Source organism: Pimephales promelas, chromosome 5, assembly GCF_988280905.1.
Source record: "Pimephales promelas chromosome 5, fPimPro1.hap1.1, whole genome shotgun sequence".
Classification (NCBI taxonomy): Eukaryota; Metazoa; Chordata; class Actinopteri; order Cypriniformes; family Leuciscidae; genus Pimephales; species Pimephales promelas.
Window position 1 is genome coordinate 40,808,762 of NC_142773.1, and position 16,913 is coordinate 40,825,674.

The 16,913-nt window shown below is 34.7% G+C and overlaps 1 protein-coding gene across 2 annotated transcripts in view; it reads right to left on the minus strand.

Annotated features, from left to right (window-relative positions):
* ankrd12 (ankyrin repeat domain 12) overlaps window positions 1–16,913 on the minus strand; it is a 58,337-nt gene that overhangs the window by 15,879 nt on the left and 25,545 nt on the right. The window contains exons 2-4 of one of the 2 annotated variants that reach the window (XM_039649176.2): window positions 5,119–5,232; window positions 3,712–3,862; window positions 1,970–2,041 (exon numbers count right to left, since the gene is read on the minus strand). In XM_039649176.2, coding sequence (XP_039505110.2) covers window positions 1,970–2,041; window positions 3,712–3,862; window positions 5,119–5,178 — 283 coding nt within the window. In that variant the 5' untranslated portion in view covers window positions 5,179–5,232. The remainder of the gene's footprint in view (window positions 1–1,969; window positions 2,042–3,711; window positions 3,863–5,118; window positions 5,233–16,913) is intronic. The other variant, XM_039649185.2, reaches the window with a different exon arrangement.

A 16,913-nucleotide genomic window follows, 5' to 3' on the forward strand; every position in this document is an offset into this window, starting at 1 on the left:
GAGAAAGAGTCAGTGTGTGTGTGTGTGTGCTTCCTTGAACCGAATCGCTTTTTATAATGACATAAATATAAAGAGCGAATGCGCGAGAGACGACTCTGCACATAAAATGATGCAACCTAAAGAAGACTGTCTCTCTGAGAGTGATGCAGAAAGGCTAGCATACAGAAAAGGTCATGCGGAAGTGGTTACGGAAACTACATTCGTATTAGCCAGCCGTCGGGAGGAGAGAAACAACAAATAAAGGCGTTGCCGAACCGTGACTGCAACCGTTGTAGTGGTGAAGAGCTGCACGATTAATCGCTAAAAGATCATGATTTCGATTCATTCCTAAATGACAACCTGTCTATTAAACCTTTGACTAAATGTCACGGATCTACACTCTTAGAAAAAAGGGTTCATTCTTTACTCGACTCCAAAGAACCTTTTAATCACACAGTATCGTTATTTTTTCTGCGTTACAAATGTTCACATCACCACAGAAGTACTGAGATAGTAAACCCATGTCTATGGTAGTGATCTATATAAGGCAAATCCCCTTTTAAAAGTAACATGGCGCTTTAAATAACGATTATATTGATTACATTGTTACACCAGTAGGTGGCGGCAAGTGACTGTATTTGTCATTGATTCATTCGTTCAAGAGATTTGTTGAAAAATGCCATTTAACAGTCATTAAATCATTCATTAAAACCTTTATATATATATATATATATATATATACACACACACATACATATATACACACATATATATGAAGAGTTCAGATGCAAAAGCCTCTAAATGCCATTTGAAATTTTCTTCTTTAATGATGATTTTTATCAAACTTGTATATTTAAGTTCAGTAATTTCACTTAAATAACAATTAATAGGTAATTATAATTGCCATTTAAGTGAAATCACTGAACTTAAATATACAAGCTTGATAAAAATGATCATTCTAGAAGAAAATTTCAAATGGCATTTAGAGGCTTTTGCATCTGAACTCTTCATATATATATATATATATATATATATATATATATATATATGTATGTATATTAGGGCTGTGCAAAAATGAATTGCGATTAATCGCATCCAAAATAAAAGTCTGTGTTGTTTACATAATATATTTGTGTGTGCTGTATATAATTATTTTGTATATATAAATACCTATGCATGCATGAATATATTTAAGAATTATTTGTGCTTAAATTCTGTATATATATATATATATATATATATATATAAATACATAATCTATATTATATAAATATAAATATTTTATATATGAATAACACATTTTCTTAAATGTATACATGAATGTGTGTGTATTTATATATACAAAATAATTATATACAGCACACACAAATATATTATGTAAACACAGACTTTTATTTTGGATGCGATTAATCACAATTAATTTTTGCACAGCCCTAATGAATATATATATAGACCATTTCACAAGATGTAAACAACACTGGTCCAGAAGCACTTCCTGTTTCAGTTTTTTAACACTACATAAAAGCTGGGATAAAATACAACCAACAGAACATTTAAAACTGAATCAAAAAGTTAAACAAACATCTTTAAGATGTTTTTTTTACATGTGAAATAAAGAAAACAGTTACAAACTGAAACAGGAAGTGTTTCTGGACCAGTGTTGTTTACGTCTTGTGAAATGGTCTATATATATATATATATATATATATATATATATATATATATACATACACTGTATTTATATATATATATATATATATATATATATATTCATTCTAATTAGTTGAACATTTAATTACTGGTACATTTAAATAATTAATAAATTAAATACTGAAGCAGTTCGTATTTTTGCAGAACCTCTAGTAATTTACATGTTATTAAGCTTTCTGTTCAGAATTGTAGGAGAATCTGTTTGAAACAACAACAAAAAAACTCATGATTTCTCCAGAATCGTGCAGCTCTACTGTGCGACTTTAACAGAGGCGTTTACCTGCGTATATCCTGCAGGGAGGAAGTAATCTCTCTCCCCACACATCGCTCGACTGCCCGGGGTCAGAGTCATCTACAGTGCAGAAGCAGAGAGGCGGGAGTGGGGAAGGAGGGGGAGGTTCAGGGTTCGAGAGGTGGATGGGAAGGAGGGACGGGAGAGCAGAGCACTGATTACACCCACAGGCTCCGCCCCTCACTCAAATAACAAATCACAGCACAGGATTCAATGACTCCGGCATGAATATTAAGAGTCACAGATGACATCACTAAACCTAAATCCATTCCCATCCAAAAAAGCAGGACATAAAAGTCTCTGCATAAGCTCACAAATTCACAATAAGTGTACTTCTTAAAATCTTTTTGTTTATACTAGTGTTGTTATTGATAACTAAAAACTAATAACTAATAAAAAGCATTTTTTGGTAACTGAAATCCAATAAGTAAAATTTTTTCCATCTGATAGTTGTTTTATTCTATTTTATTTCAGTTGATTGCAAAGGCAACTTTTCTAATTTTTAAGCTTATTAAGTTTCTAAAATTACTAAAGCACATAAAAAAATGAATAAAACAAACTAAAATTAAAAATATAAAAATAAAAGCTTGTTCAAAATATTTATAAATACTATTATAGTATAAAAATAATACTAAAATAAGGGTAGGCGGTGTGACCAAAATATACATATATATATATTTTTTGTAAGAGACATTTTTTAATCATGATAATAATAACAGTATAGTTATTTTTGATAATTCAACAACAAAAAAGGGTAAATAATAATTAACTATATTATATATACTATTATTATTTTATGAGGGTTGTGCAAAGATTAAGCGCATCCAAAATAAAAGTTTGTGTTTACATAATGCATGTGTGCGGAGTATAATTATTTTATTTTTTGTATATATAAAGACACACACATGCATGTAAATATTTAAGAAAATGTGTTATTCATATATAAAATATTTATACTTATGCATGCATGTATATATTTAAGAATTATTTGCAAGTAAATACTGCATATTTATATATATATATATAAAAATACATAATCTATATGATATATATATATATATATATATATATATAGACATATGTATTTATATATACAAAATAATTATACACACACACATATATTATGTAAACACAGACTTTTATTTTGGATGTGATTAATCGCGTTTAATCGCAATTAATCTTTGCACAGCCCTATTTTTTTATAAATATATATTCCTTTTTGAAAACAGCGGGTGTCTGCGTTTTGTGGGTTCGGCCAATCAGCGAACACTTACGTCACGGATAGTTCCTATAGTAAAGTCCGACTTAGAAGTAGGAGCCAATTTAGTTCAAGAACTAAAATCGTTCCTAGTTCCTGCGGTGCAAACACGCCAAAATCTTCCGCCAATAGTTCTAGGAACTCTGAAAAAGTTTCCTCTGACGCGAAAACCCCCTTTTGTCCTCACATGATGCAACTAACCACAGAACCGGGAGTAAAACAAGAGGTTTAGGCTCAATGTAAACTAATGACAATATATTTTGAGGGGAAATCTATTGTGTTTTTGAACGAGACCCAATCTATCGTCCACACATTCGATGAGGCTGGCTTGACTGTTACACAACACCCTAAAAAAAAACAAAAAATCCTCTAGCATGTCCAAGAAAAACAAGTCCTAAAAGTGACAAGAAGGGGGCAGCAGTGAGGCACAGATACAAGCTACTAGAACTTTCAGAGCTAATGCAAAACTGACCCGTGTCGGAGTCCCGCTCCTCGTTCCGGGGCGGACTGACGGTGAAGGACAGCTTCCGTTTCATGGAAGACTTAGACTTTCCCTCTTTCCCCAGGATTTCACTCCGATCCAGCTTCGGGGTTTTGGCAAACGGAGAGATTTTCTCTTTACTCTGAGAGAAAGACAGAAACACACGCCTTGATATTTAACTGGAAGAACATACTATCAGTCAAAAACATGTTCTGAGTAACTTAGTATGCACTTGATCTTAATATAATAAACTGTTTGTGTAACAGCATAAACACACTAAAAATAGGGTCCTTTTGAGCAGGTCCTATTGATTAAATTAAATATTCAACAATAAAAAAACTAAACATTTGGTTATTTTTTCTTTACTCTGAAAGACAGACCTTGATATTTAATGGAAGAACATACTGTCAAAAACATGTTCTGTGAGTAGACTTGAAGAACTGTACCACAATTTCTACTTGTATCACTTTGTAAGACTCCTTGTAAGACCTCATGTAACAGTTGTGTTATTGTTATTTATATTTTTCTATTCTTTTATTTACTTTTGTTTTTCTTTACTTTGTCCCCCCATCCTTGATGTGTACAAAAAAGTAAAAAATTGCTTTAAAAACAAGTAAAAAGTATAAATTAACAAAAAAACGTGTGTAACGTAGTAGTATGCACAAAGCCTTGATCTTAATATGATAAACTGTTTGTGTAACAGCGTAAATGCACTTAAAAATAAGATTAAGATTTTTTGAGCAGGTCCTATTGATTAAATTAAATATTCAACTATGAAAAAAACTAAACATTTCTTAAACGGAGAGATTTTCTCTTTACCCTGAGAGACATAAACACATGCTTTAATATTTAATAGAAGAACATACTGTCAAAACCATGTTCTGTGTAACCTATTATGCACAAAGCCTTGATCTTAATATAATAAACTGTTTGTATAACAGCGTAAATGCACTAAAAATAATAAGATTAAGATCTTTTGAGCAGGTCATATTGATTAAATGAAAAATATATGAAATATTTAAAGAATAAAAGAGCCACTGCCGACCCTAATGAAATTACCAGCAAGCGGTTAATTGTCATGTCCTAATCATATGATAAACACACATAGGATTAAAAAATTCTTTAAGATGTAAAATCATACTAGTTTTTTTTTAGAACAACAAAATTATTAAGTTAGATGGTTGAAAAAAATATTTTTAAATATAAATTTGAAATATAATAATAGTCCTACTACTATTATAAAATATTGTTATTGCGATAATAATAATTATAATATTATTATATAATATATTATTATTATTTTTATTATATAACAACTTTTTTGTTTATACAAATCTTCAATCTTTTAACAGAGCTAAAAAGGTACATTACAGAATATCCCAGGATGATCCGACTCACCTTCTTCCCCGCTGTCTTCTCCACCATGGCTCCATCTCGGTCCGATCCTGGTTTGGCCATGGCGCATCTTATGACTAGCCGTGGCAGCTACGGCTCACAGGTTTCATCATGGGCCTGAAACACAATCATATGATGCACATTAGAACCTCAATAACTGATACAACTCTGCATTTCAGTGATTCACTAAATATGAATACAATATGAACGTATGACTAGGGTTGGGTATCATTTGAATTTGAACGATTCTGATTCCGATTCCGATTCCTTGTTTCGATTCCGGTTCCTAACGATTCTCGATTCCGATTCTTTTAAGAGGCAGGGTCAAAAAAAGTTTAGCTAACCAAGTCTTTCTGAAGGAAATACTCCTTTTCTCACAAATTTTGCATTTTGCCGAGATTTCGTTAATTTAAAAAAAAAAGTGAAGCCACACTTTGGACCGCGAAACGTAAGCTACTCATGTTCGACTCGCGCGGTTATGCCAACACTTCCGGTAGACGCTTCTTTGTTGGTGTTGTTCAGCGGTTTCTTCTTCCGCTCGGCGGACTGTGAATATCGAAACTAGGAATCGAAATTTTAACTTTTGAACGATTCCGGGAAAAACGAAAAGTTAGTCCCGGTTCCAATCGATACTCGATTCTCGATACCCAACCCTACGTATGACATTGGTAAACATAAAATATCATCCAATGTTACGGTTACGGTTGTAGCCAGCATCGGATACTGGAAGCACATTATATTAAGACTTACTTCATAACTTACTTTGTTCTGTGCTAAGATTCAAAAGTATCAAACTATATTTGATACATGTGCAATTTCAGATTCAGAGCCATAGAGATTATAAAATAATAAAATATATTTCCAGAAATTTTGGGACATTTTGTAAAATGCAATAAAATCAAGATTATGTGATTTGTTAATTCTCTTGAACCTTCATATAACTGAAAAAATTATGAATAAAAGTACAAATTTTCAATGACCAACTTAATTGTATTTTGTAAATATTAGGGATGGGCGTGATTAATCAACGATCGATTATTGATCATTAAGAAGAATGTCAATAAATTTTAGAGTAAAGAAAAAAAATTCAAGAAAATGTATAGAGCACCGCCGCGCATATCTTCAAATTTAGATAGTTGATAATCTTGTAATAAAGATCTAATCGAGGAAAAACACGCTTTATTGTTGTATTTTTATTGCATTTTTAATTTATAAAAAGTGAAATATAATAAATTTGAATATAAAAATATTAATGATTAATCGGTAGTCGATCGTTAATTCTTCCGACGATCGACTAAGAAAATGTAATCGAATGCCCATCCCTAGTAAATATACAGACATTTTGAAATAAATAAATCAAAAATAAGTCAGCCAACAACTCTAATTCAATATATGTATGTAAGAAAATACTGAGCATGTGCAGGTGGAATAAAAATCATCAGCATTATGGATTATTACAGAATATAGTTTAATTGAATGTTTTAAATATTATTACAATGCAAAATTGCTAATGGAACAAGAATCAAATTTTCCCACAAGTCACACAAAAGCGTAAATCTCAGGAACTGGAAGAAAAAACCCAAAACTCAACTCTGACAGAAGCGAGGAGAGAAAATCTCTTCTTCAAAAACTGCAGGTCCAAAAATACATTTAAAACTATCTGTCAGCGTAAACCTCTGGGTATGGAAAACAACTGTGAGACGGCAACAATCAATCATCTCCCAAATCTCAGATCTGAAATTCTTAAGACAAGTCAGGAATAGTTTGGCAGTTCTCGACCCTGTTTGACATGTCAATTTCAAAGTGCACTGAAAAGCACAAAAGGCCACAGGAAATACAAGAAACCTTCCAGAAACACATTCTGATTGGTTCTTAAACGTGACCAATAAACAAACATCCTGGCTGCTTGAACAAAAATAATATTCAGTAAAAAAGTCTAATGAGACGGGTGTGTGTTTGGAGCATGTGAGCTTTATTTTCCAGTTCCGGAGGTCATTCGGTGGGAACAGGACTTATGTTCATGTCTGCTTCAATCCTGGACTGGTTACAGCTCATGTGTATCACACCAGCGTTACAAAATAACTGCTTATACCATGGTCTAAATGAAAAGGCTACTCGATTCTGATTGGCTGCGGGGTGTCCATTAAAAAGTGATAGAGGACACCTAAGCTGCGTCTGAAATCGAATACTTCCCTACTATATAGTATGCGAAAAACTACATAGTGTGCGAGCAGAGTAGTTAGTAGTATGTCCAAAATCATAGAATTCGAAAAGGCGAAAAGAAAATATATAACTATATATATAAATATATAAAAGTAAATATATTTATATATATATATATATAAATAATATATATGATAAAACTGATAAGCGCACAGACACTTGAGAGTAGAAAGTTTATCCGTCTTCGACTGCAAGAACTGGAGCGCGTCATAAATGAACCGAAACTCAGCATATAGGATACTTGCCTCATAGACATGAGAAATAGGCCTATAGACAGTCAAAATATGTCTACTTTTAAACAAAACAATTAGAAATAAATAATTTTATTACCTAATCCATTAGGGCTGGGTAATAAATATCGATTTCTCGATATTAATCGATTCTCATTTTTACGAACCGATATCGATTCTTAAATCTCAAGAATCGATTAGTCATCCTGTTTCATTTGAATGAATGGATCATTGTATCGCGGCTGCGCGCATCCAAAAATCGCAATAATCTTTGTCCTTTGTTACTATTGATATGAAGCAAAGTCTCAATTTTCAAATTACGTCCATTTTCTTTAGATATTCAAAAACATAAATAGAGTTTTGGCGCTGTGGCGTGAGATCGCTCTGGAGAAGCAGCAGCGCTGATCTCTCTTCCGGCTTAATAATACCAGTTACAGCGCGAAATAAACATGAATGAGCATCTGAAAGTGAGTTAAAAGATAGAGTATAACTTATCGAAATTCGTATCATGTCACATTGATTTACTCAATCAGCGTTTCAACCGTGGAAAGACGTCAGTTAAACAGCTTGTAATCAATGTATCGTCATATTTACCTCAGAAAACCCACATAAACTCGTTAGTCAGCTAGAAAAAATAACTCTAGAGAGGAGCATTTTGCTAAATATATAGCCACCATTTAAATGTTTATATTTCATATAATCTTCTTATTATAAAATAAATAAAAGTGTAATTTAAGTGATTCATTCATTATTACCTTCATATTAGGCTAATGAAGCCTAGTAGGCTACAACTAGACTCCCATAGTTTACAGCATTAGTTAAGAGATTTGATTCCCTTGAAAAAAAATGCCATTTATTGTAACTGATATCCAAAATAATCGATATTGAATCGAATCGTAATCGAAATCGAATCGAATTGCAAGCTTGTGAATCGAAATCGAATCGAATTGTGAAATTTGTCTCAATACCCAGCCCTATAATCCATAGGCGCGTGCATTCACTACAGCAGGAATGACGAGTCAGCATCGCCATTATCATATTTGCAGCCAGCACACTAACACCCGTACACACGGGTGTGTGTGTGTGTAAAATTTATTAGGTAAATAAATGTTATTTGAGAAATTCCGCAAAAGGCGTGATCCGCGAGCAGCTGACCGACGCCTCCTCTTGATTTTCGGCTCGGACGACGTAAAAACGCAGATGAAAACAGAACTAAAAACAGCGCGAAGTTGGTGCAGTCACTGGGATGGCCTCTTTAAATTTTCGCAATGTTGTGACAGCGTATGTCACGTGACAACAACATGGCGCATGTAGTCCATCCGGACTCATTCATGCTACCCGTATTCGTACTATATAGAACATACTTTTTTAACGGTTGTGAAGTACATTCTTATATATAGTACCTACTCACATAGTATGCGATTTCGGACGCATAAGTTCTGGTGAAACTGCGCTGGCTACATCAGCTGTGAGTAGGGGTGTAACGGTACATGTATTCGTATTGAACCGTTTCGGTTCGAGGCTTCCGGTTCGGTACGCATACAAACCGAACGATTGCTTGGACCATTTTTCTTGCCGGCAAAATTCGTGCTGACGCGGCCAACACAACGTTGCGCAACATCAAATGGCAATCCAAATGGTTCTGAAAGCAGAACGAAACTGCGCTACTCGTTATGTGCTTCACGGATTGTTTATCAGTTCGGACCAGCAAAATCTGTGCAGCACGAGCCGATCTCGATCAAGCAACACTGTTAACACACAGCGCTAAGAGATCCGGTAAAGAAAACATTTGAATTCGCCACTGAGGTAATAACATCGCTGCGAGATCTAGTGAGATGCATTCACATTTCTCCATTATTAACCGTAGATCTCTATTAGATCAAACAGCGCTGTCATGGAAACCAGGAGAAACATTGTGCCGTGAATGAACTAGTGTTACTTTCGTCCACAGACCAGCAACATTCACCATAGATTTAATATAGGAACACTAACTGGAACCAGTTTGGCTGGAATGGTGAAATGCTTTCAAGTACTTCACACATCTTTTACCAGCACTTCAAAATTCAAATATTATATAAATAAATATATATTTAAATGTTATTTTTAATGTGATGACCAAAACGTTATTTGTTCATCCTTCAAAGATGACCCCTATTTATAAACCTGAAAGTTTCAAGATCTAGGAAAACTCACACTTATTTAAAAATATTTTTTCTTTAAACAAATAGGAAATTTCTCTGGCATTTCTTTCTTTTTGCTGTATCGAAAACGTACCGAACCGTGACTTTAAAACCGAGGTACGTACCGAACCGTGATTTTTGTGTACCGTTACACCCCTAGCTGTGAGTAACCATAGCAACAAGCAGTGATTGCCAAAAACATGTATGCCTATATTTTAACTGAAACATCTTAATAACAATTTCCCAAAATAATAACAACACATTTTACACACAGCTGTATTAACTAAGTCATATTTGAGTTGACCGACACTTCTCCACATCATAAATGCATCTCCACTGTTGCATTATGTCTACATGTGTCTGTATGTTTTTGCATCATCACAATATAAAGAGCCTAAAGAACAAGGAGGCGTTTACATATCAAACCAGCAGCTTCACAAAAGGCCTTCAGTGCTTCATCTTTACATTTGTTCTGCGATTTCTCAAAGCAACAAACGATAAAGTCCGCAATTAGAGAGCATCTGATACTGATGCCTGGGTCTCTTCTGGATGAAATGCAAATCAGCAGAGACCCACAGACCTAAACAATACCTTCCCCGATAGACTCGCGATGCGAACAGATGACACAGAGCAGAGGCTCCTGGGAAAGAACATTTCCACGACACCTGACACCCAGTGGGCCCGAGTAAAAACCAGCTGAGTCACTCTCTCTGAGAAAAAAAGAGGCGGTGAGGAGAAAAGAGCTGCACTGTCCGTGTGCATCATCAGTGTGGGACAAACGTGTTACAACTACAACCACAAGATTTCCTGCGCTCAGTGTTTCAGCTTACAACCGTGCCACACAGCCTCTTAAACCCAATAATCCATCCGTCTCTGAGGTTCACTCGCAGCGAACAAGTTATAAGCTTTTTAAAATAAGTTTAAATCATGCTCAAACCAAACCCCTTTAGAAATAAGCTAATGAGTCGCAGGACTGAAAGGACTGCTTTTTATATGATCTAGATTAGGGCTCGACCGATATGTGACTTTCAGGGCCGATGCTTATTACAGATCAAATAGACCGATAATAACCGATATTTTGAACCGATATTATATAGCCTATGTCTGGTGTAAAACTGTAAATTAATGTAAAAATTAAGAATAACAAAGGGTTTTGACAAATACTTTCTTTAAAATCATTTTAATTTGAATTTGAGAACTGTTATTAATAGGGTTGGGTATCGTTTGAATTTGAACGATTCTGATTCCGATTCCTTGTTTCGATTCCAGTTCCTAACGATTCTCGATTCCGATTCTTTTAAGAGGCGGGGTCAAAAAAGTTTAGCTAACCTTGCTAACCAACGGTCTTTCTGAAGGAAATAATCCTTTCTGAAGGAAATACTCCTGTCACAAATACTCCTTTTGTCACAAATTTTGCATTTTGCCGAGATTTCGTTATTTTTAGAAAAGTGAAGCCACACTTTGTACCGCCGACGTAAGCTACTCATGTTCGACTCGCGCGGTTATGCCAACACTTCCGGTAGACGCTTCTTCGTTGGTGTTGTTCAGCGGTTTCTTCTTCCGCTCGGCGGACTGTGAATATCGAAACTAGGAATCGAAATTTTAACTTTTGAACGATTCCGGGAAAAACGAAAAGTTAGTCCCGGTTCCAATCGATACTCGATTCTCGATACCCAACCCTAGTTATTAATAATAATAATAACTTGTAAAAAAAAAGTGCAGGGAGCACCCAGCAGCATTCTGTAAACATGTTTGTAAAACTTAAAGGGGAAATGAAGCAGTCAATCAAGTTTACATGATTTACAAGATGGATTTCCAATATAATCAACAATTATATAAGAAACATTACAAATGAAAACATTTAGAAGAAAAAAAGAAAAAACGTTGTATCTTTCGCCGCCAGGTGATTCTCCTCCTACACCGTTTTACCTTGCATAACCCAGACGCAGACCCATCATCACGCATGCATGGCACATTATTCATACATTGCATTAGTGGTGATAATTTAGACCTTTATCATTTGAGTAGTCTATAGATCTGAATCTGAACCATTTAGCTGAATTTTGAAAGTATAAAGGCCTAACAGTGCACCCTAATGACCAAATGATGACCACTTATTAAAAGGTAAAATCATTAATTCAAGGATCACATTTAAAAATACGCCTTAATTACAGCAAATTGATGTAAAAGGGCTTCACACGGTGCATGCAATAATAAAAGTAGCACTCAAAATCAACCCTCAAACACATAAATATATTAACCAGTACACAATTTACCATTATTAACAACAAAAAAGGCAGCACACGACACATGTTATCATGCAATTGAAATAATGTGCACTGAATGTTGCATTAGCAAACCTATGCTAAAGTCATGTCCAACAACATCCGTTTTGAGATGTCACCCAAAAATGAAAAATTCAACACCAGGAAACAGCGTTCATTGTTTAGTTTGCACTCTAGGTAGTCGTCAACATTAATATTTCATGGGTTTATTCCCTCTGAAGTTCTGCAATCATAAAAACCTCACATCCACAGGCTCCCTGCACCAAATACGAACTCCGCAGTCACGATTACAACACTGTTTACATCACAAAGTAACAATCAAGGTTATTCTGGAAGTACACGCATGGAGGATTGTACCAGTGCAACTATTTCAGTGAACTTTGGGGAGGCAAATGACTAGGTTTGTTCCTGCCACCGAGACACGAGACGAAGGCAAAAACAGGCACACAGAAAGGCAGGGGCCAGAGCCGGGGAGTGGAAACACAAACAGAGCGCTCGAAACCCTCCAGCGTGTGACCTCGGACTGCGTCTCTACTGGGACACCGGCGGTGGAGCGACTGACGGCTCTGATTTATTCTCCAACAAACCACCCAGTGTGGCATCACCACCACGTCTACAACGGCACAGGGCAGCATTACGGCTTCGTGTGTCCTCTTGACCCCGGCACGGACAAATAAACGGCTTTGGAAAAGTGGGAAAAGGAAAGAACAACACATTTTATAAATGGATTATTCCAATATTGGACATTAGTTTCATTCTATATTAACGTGGTAAGTCAGGGATCATAATAAGTGAATGCATTTCACTCGCTTAATCTGTACGAGTGTAAAATTTCTTTAGGTGCATGTTAGGGCTGGGCGGTACATGGCGTTTGAAACAATATATCAATATTTTTTTTTTTTTTTTTTTAACGATATGGAATGAGGGAATACCGCTTATATCGATACAGTAAACATATTGCGAAAATATTTGTTTTTGGAGACCATAAATGTGCCGTATGTGGAATTTTAAACCTACAAGTATATTTTTATGAAAGTGACCATTATAATGGGGTAATCAAATGCAGGCTAATATAATTAGTTTGTGCTTTTGTTTTTGTTTTTATTTTCATTTTTAGTTTCGCCTTTAGTCAATTTAAAAAGATTAGCATCACGCAAAGGAGTGCTTTGGAAAAATGAGTCGTTGTACGAATCATTTGGGAGTCGTTGAGCAAATCAGTTAAAAATAAATGCATATTATAAGACAAATAAAGTGTTTTTTATCCTTGCATGCATGTTAAACTGTTTATGGGAACTCCTAAAACAAAAATAGGAACATTTGAAATGCTATGATAGGGGCTCTTTAAAAAAAAAAAAAAAAAAAAAAACATTTTATGAAATTTAAGGCCGCAAGTCTTACATAATATAACAAAAGTTTTAGATTTGGAAAACAGGAACAGTCTAACGTGATTATTAAACTTCAAAATACAATGATTTAATTCAATAAATGAGCACTGCACGTTTCCAAGTAAAAATGTGGCACTTCTGCACATTTATGCGGCCAGTGAACTACATGATTTATTCCTCAGTTATTATTGGTATTTAGGTTACACAAACTGTATCTGCCATTTAATTTCAATGTAAACTTTTATCTGAGCCACATTTGATACAGGAAGGAAAGACTATTAACACGTAATATTCTAAATGTACATTTTATTAGTATCGGCACTATTTAAATGCCTATTATTATTAAATATGATATTTCAAAAACGTATTTCTTGTATTCCAACTAATGTCTAAATGTCTCCTTGTATCCCTTTGTTAAAGGAAAACACATTATTTGATGTATTTTCATTATCAAAATAAACACATAAGCATCAAGCCCATTTTGGACAGGTCTTGCTCTGTATTTTTGCATTACTTCATATTTCCATGTTGCTTTTTATGTTCAAATAGCGTGAATCAGTCCTGTCCGCTGATATCTGTGCAGATGTGTTTACGGACAGGCAGAAAACCGAACGTAATCCAGCAGCACGGCGCTAAACAAACAACAGGAAACTGCAATCAAATCTTCAGGGTAAACTGTTTACCAACGGCCAAATATTCTCCGAACATTCACAAAACCTGCCAGGACTCGAGACACAAAGACAAATCGGAGACACAAAGACAATTCTCGTTGCCATGAACAATAAGGCCAGAAACAAGTTTGCCGGTGCAAACAGAAATGCGAAAGAGGACGGACGATATATTGATTTTATCATTGGAGCGGCACAGCTAACGGATATGCATCATGATTACATGTAGTCATGGTATAATAAGTCAACCATTTAAAGGAGTAGTTCACTTTTAAAAAACATTTGCTGATAATTGACTCACCCCCATGTCATCCAAGATGTCCACGTCTTTCTTTCTTCAGTCGAAAAGAAATTAAGGTTTCTGATGAAAACATTCCAGGATTTTCTCCATATAATGGACTTCAATGGGGTCCAAACGGTTCAAGGTCCAAATGAGAGTTTCAGTGCAGCTTCAAAGGGCTTTAAACGACACCAGCCGATGAATAAGGGTCTTATTTAGCGAAACGAGCGGTCATTTAATAAATAAATACAAAAGTTTAAGTTTTATAAGCACAAATGCTTGCCTTGCTCTGTTGTGTGATGAGCGTTCGTGACTCTCCTGTTCGAACTCGTTCATTCAGAGTCATTTGGTTCATTCAACGAACGAAATAAAGACAGATCGTTTCGCTAGAAAAGACCCTTATTCATCGTCTGGTGTCGTTTAAAGCCCTTTGAAGCTGCACTGAAACTCTCATTTGGACCTTGAACCGTTTGGACCCCATTGACGTCCATTATATGGAGAAAATCCTGGAATGTTTGAAGAAAGAAAGACATGGACATCTTGGATGACATGGGGGTGAGTAAATTTATCAGCAAAAGTTTTTTGAAAAGTGAACTACTCCTTTAAGACTATCAATTTGATAACTGCTGCTTTAGGGAACTGCATGTTTAGAGGATGGCATTAACTGCTTGAAATGCTGAACATTTTACAAAGGCAAGGATGGAAAAACTACCTTATATTTCACCATTTTGAATAAAAAGACACCACTTCTGCTTCATGCATATCCAGTACTTTTTGTTTTCAGTCTTGAGGGCGATCTAATTTGTTAAGAGTTTATTATGCTAATGTCCACTACAACACATGTTCTTGAATTGCGTTGAATTAATTGCAGTCTGACACATATCAGAATACAACAAAGTACAAAAAATAAGCTTGCGACAAGATAATGAAAAAATAATCATTTAATCACCATTCCAAACAACTTCCTTTCTCCTGTGGAACACAAAAGAAAATATTTAGGGGAAAAAAAGTCTCTTTTGTCTATGCAATAAATGTCAATGGGGACCAATCAGTAGCTATGTTTATATGCAACCAAATAATCCATTAGCAATTGAATTGATGGCTAATTCGAACTGAAAAGCCGTCATGTAACCGCCTCAACTGATTCGATTCAACCTGGACTAAATTTCCGATTGGAAGAGGTGTTATAGACCTGAAACAATCAAATTAAGCATGTAAACACTTGTGCACCTATTTCATGAATCATATATATGATTCATGAAATAGTTGCACAAGTGTTTACATGCTTAATTTGATTGTTGTATATATATATATATATATATATATATATATATTAATCTTTAAAATGGATAAAATAGTCCCTGTATGATGCCGTACACACACACACATACATATGGTACATATTATCCGTAAGAGTCCAAAATCCCAAAACCATTTATGTTCACATCTGCTATTTCAACAAATAGAAAAAAAAAAAAAAATCATACCCCTGGACCATTTTTTAATAATAAAGGTGCTGCTTTCCTCAGCATACTCTGCAGTGCTATTCAACCTCTGCAATGCATCACAAGACAATATAAAAAATAAAAAACACTTGAAACGCAGTAGTGCATTTCTAATATAAACGGCTCCATTTTAACGTGACCCCATAGGTACATTACAGCAGCACCTTACTTGACTAATTGCTTTTATAAAATGCACAATGAAAATATAGACAACATAAAAATTCATTAAAGAGGGATTTTATTTAGCAAATTCATTAACAGGCCTCAGTACTCAAGAGGGCAATAGAGATTCCTTCAGATGCCCGTGTCTTTAAATTGGATGTGCTATTAATCCGGCATACCTGCAAACTGAAGGAAGTTTAACTAATTTAAACTAACCAGCTCAGCAGGATTCAGTGCTCTGAAAGATAAAAGTGAACGTAAAAGAAGATAATATATGCTATGGAGCCCTTTGCAGCAATGCTGAGAACGCAAAGCTAACTTGCAATGCACGCATGCGAGCTGGAAATATCTTTTAAATGGTTCATTTGTTCACATCGAGGATTCCTGACAATCGGAAGTGTGTAATAAAATCATACAGACAGGTAGCCGAGTCACTGATAATGTTTTATCAGAGCTCCTGCTGTATTTGACATTTTATAGATGACGCAGAGCAATGCAACCTGTTCAGATCCAAAACTATATGATAAAATGACAAAATACGAAATAATATCAGGGACAGAAGATGTAAACTAGCTATTAGCTATTAGCTTGTCCCTGTAAAAATAAACAATAAAATGAGATGAAATTAAATAAAAACCTACATTTTAAAAAGTAATATACATAGACTAGCAATTTAATTGAATTATTTCTGACATGTGCAGGCCCACAAAAAAATCTCGGCATAAAAAAAAAATCAAAGTTTTATAAATTCACAATCCATACAGATTTTCCATAAAATCAGTGCAAAAAAAAAAATAAAATAAAAAAATTAGTGCTTTTTTGTTGGTAATTTGATCATATTCTTCAATATTCACAAGGTATGTTTGGTATATATAAAAGT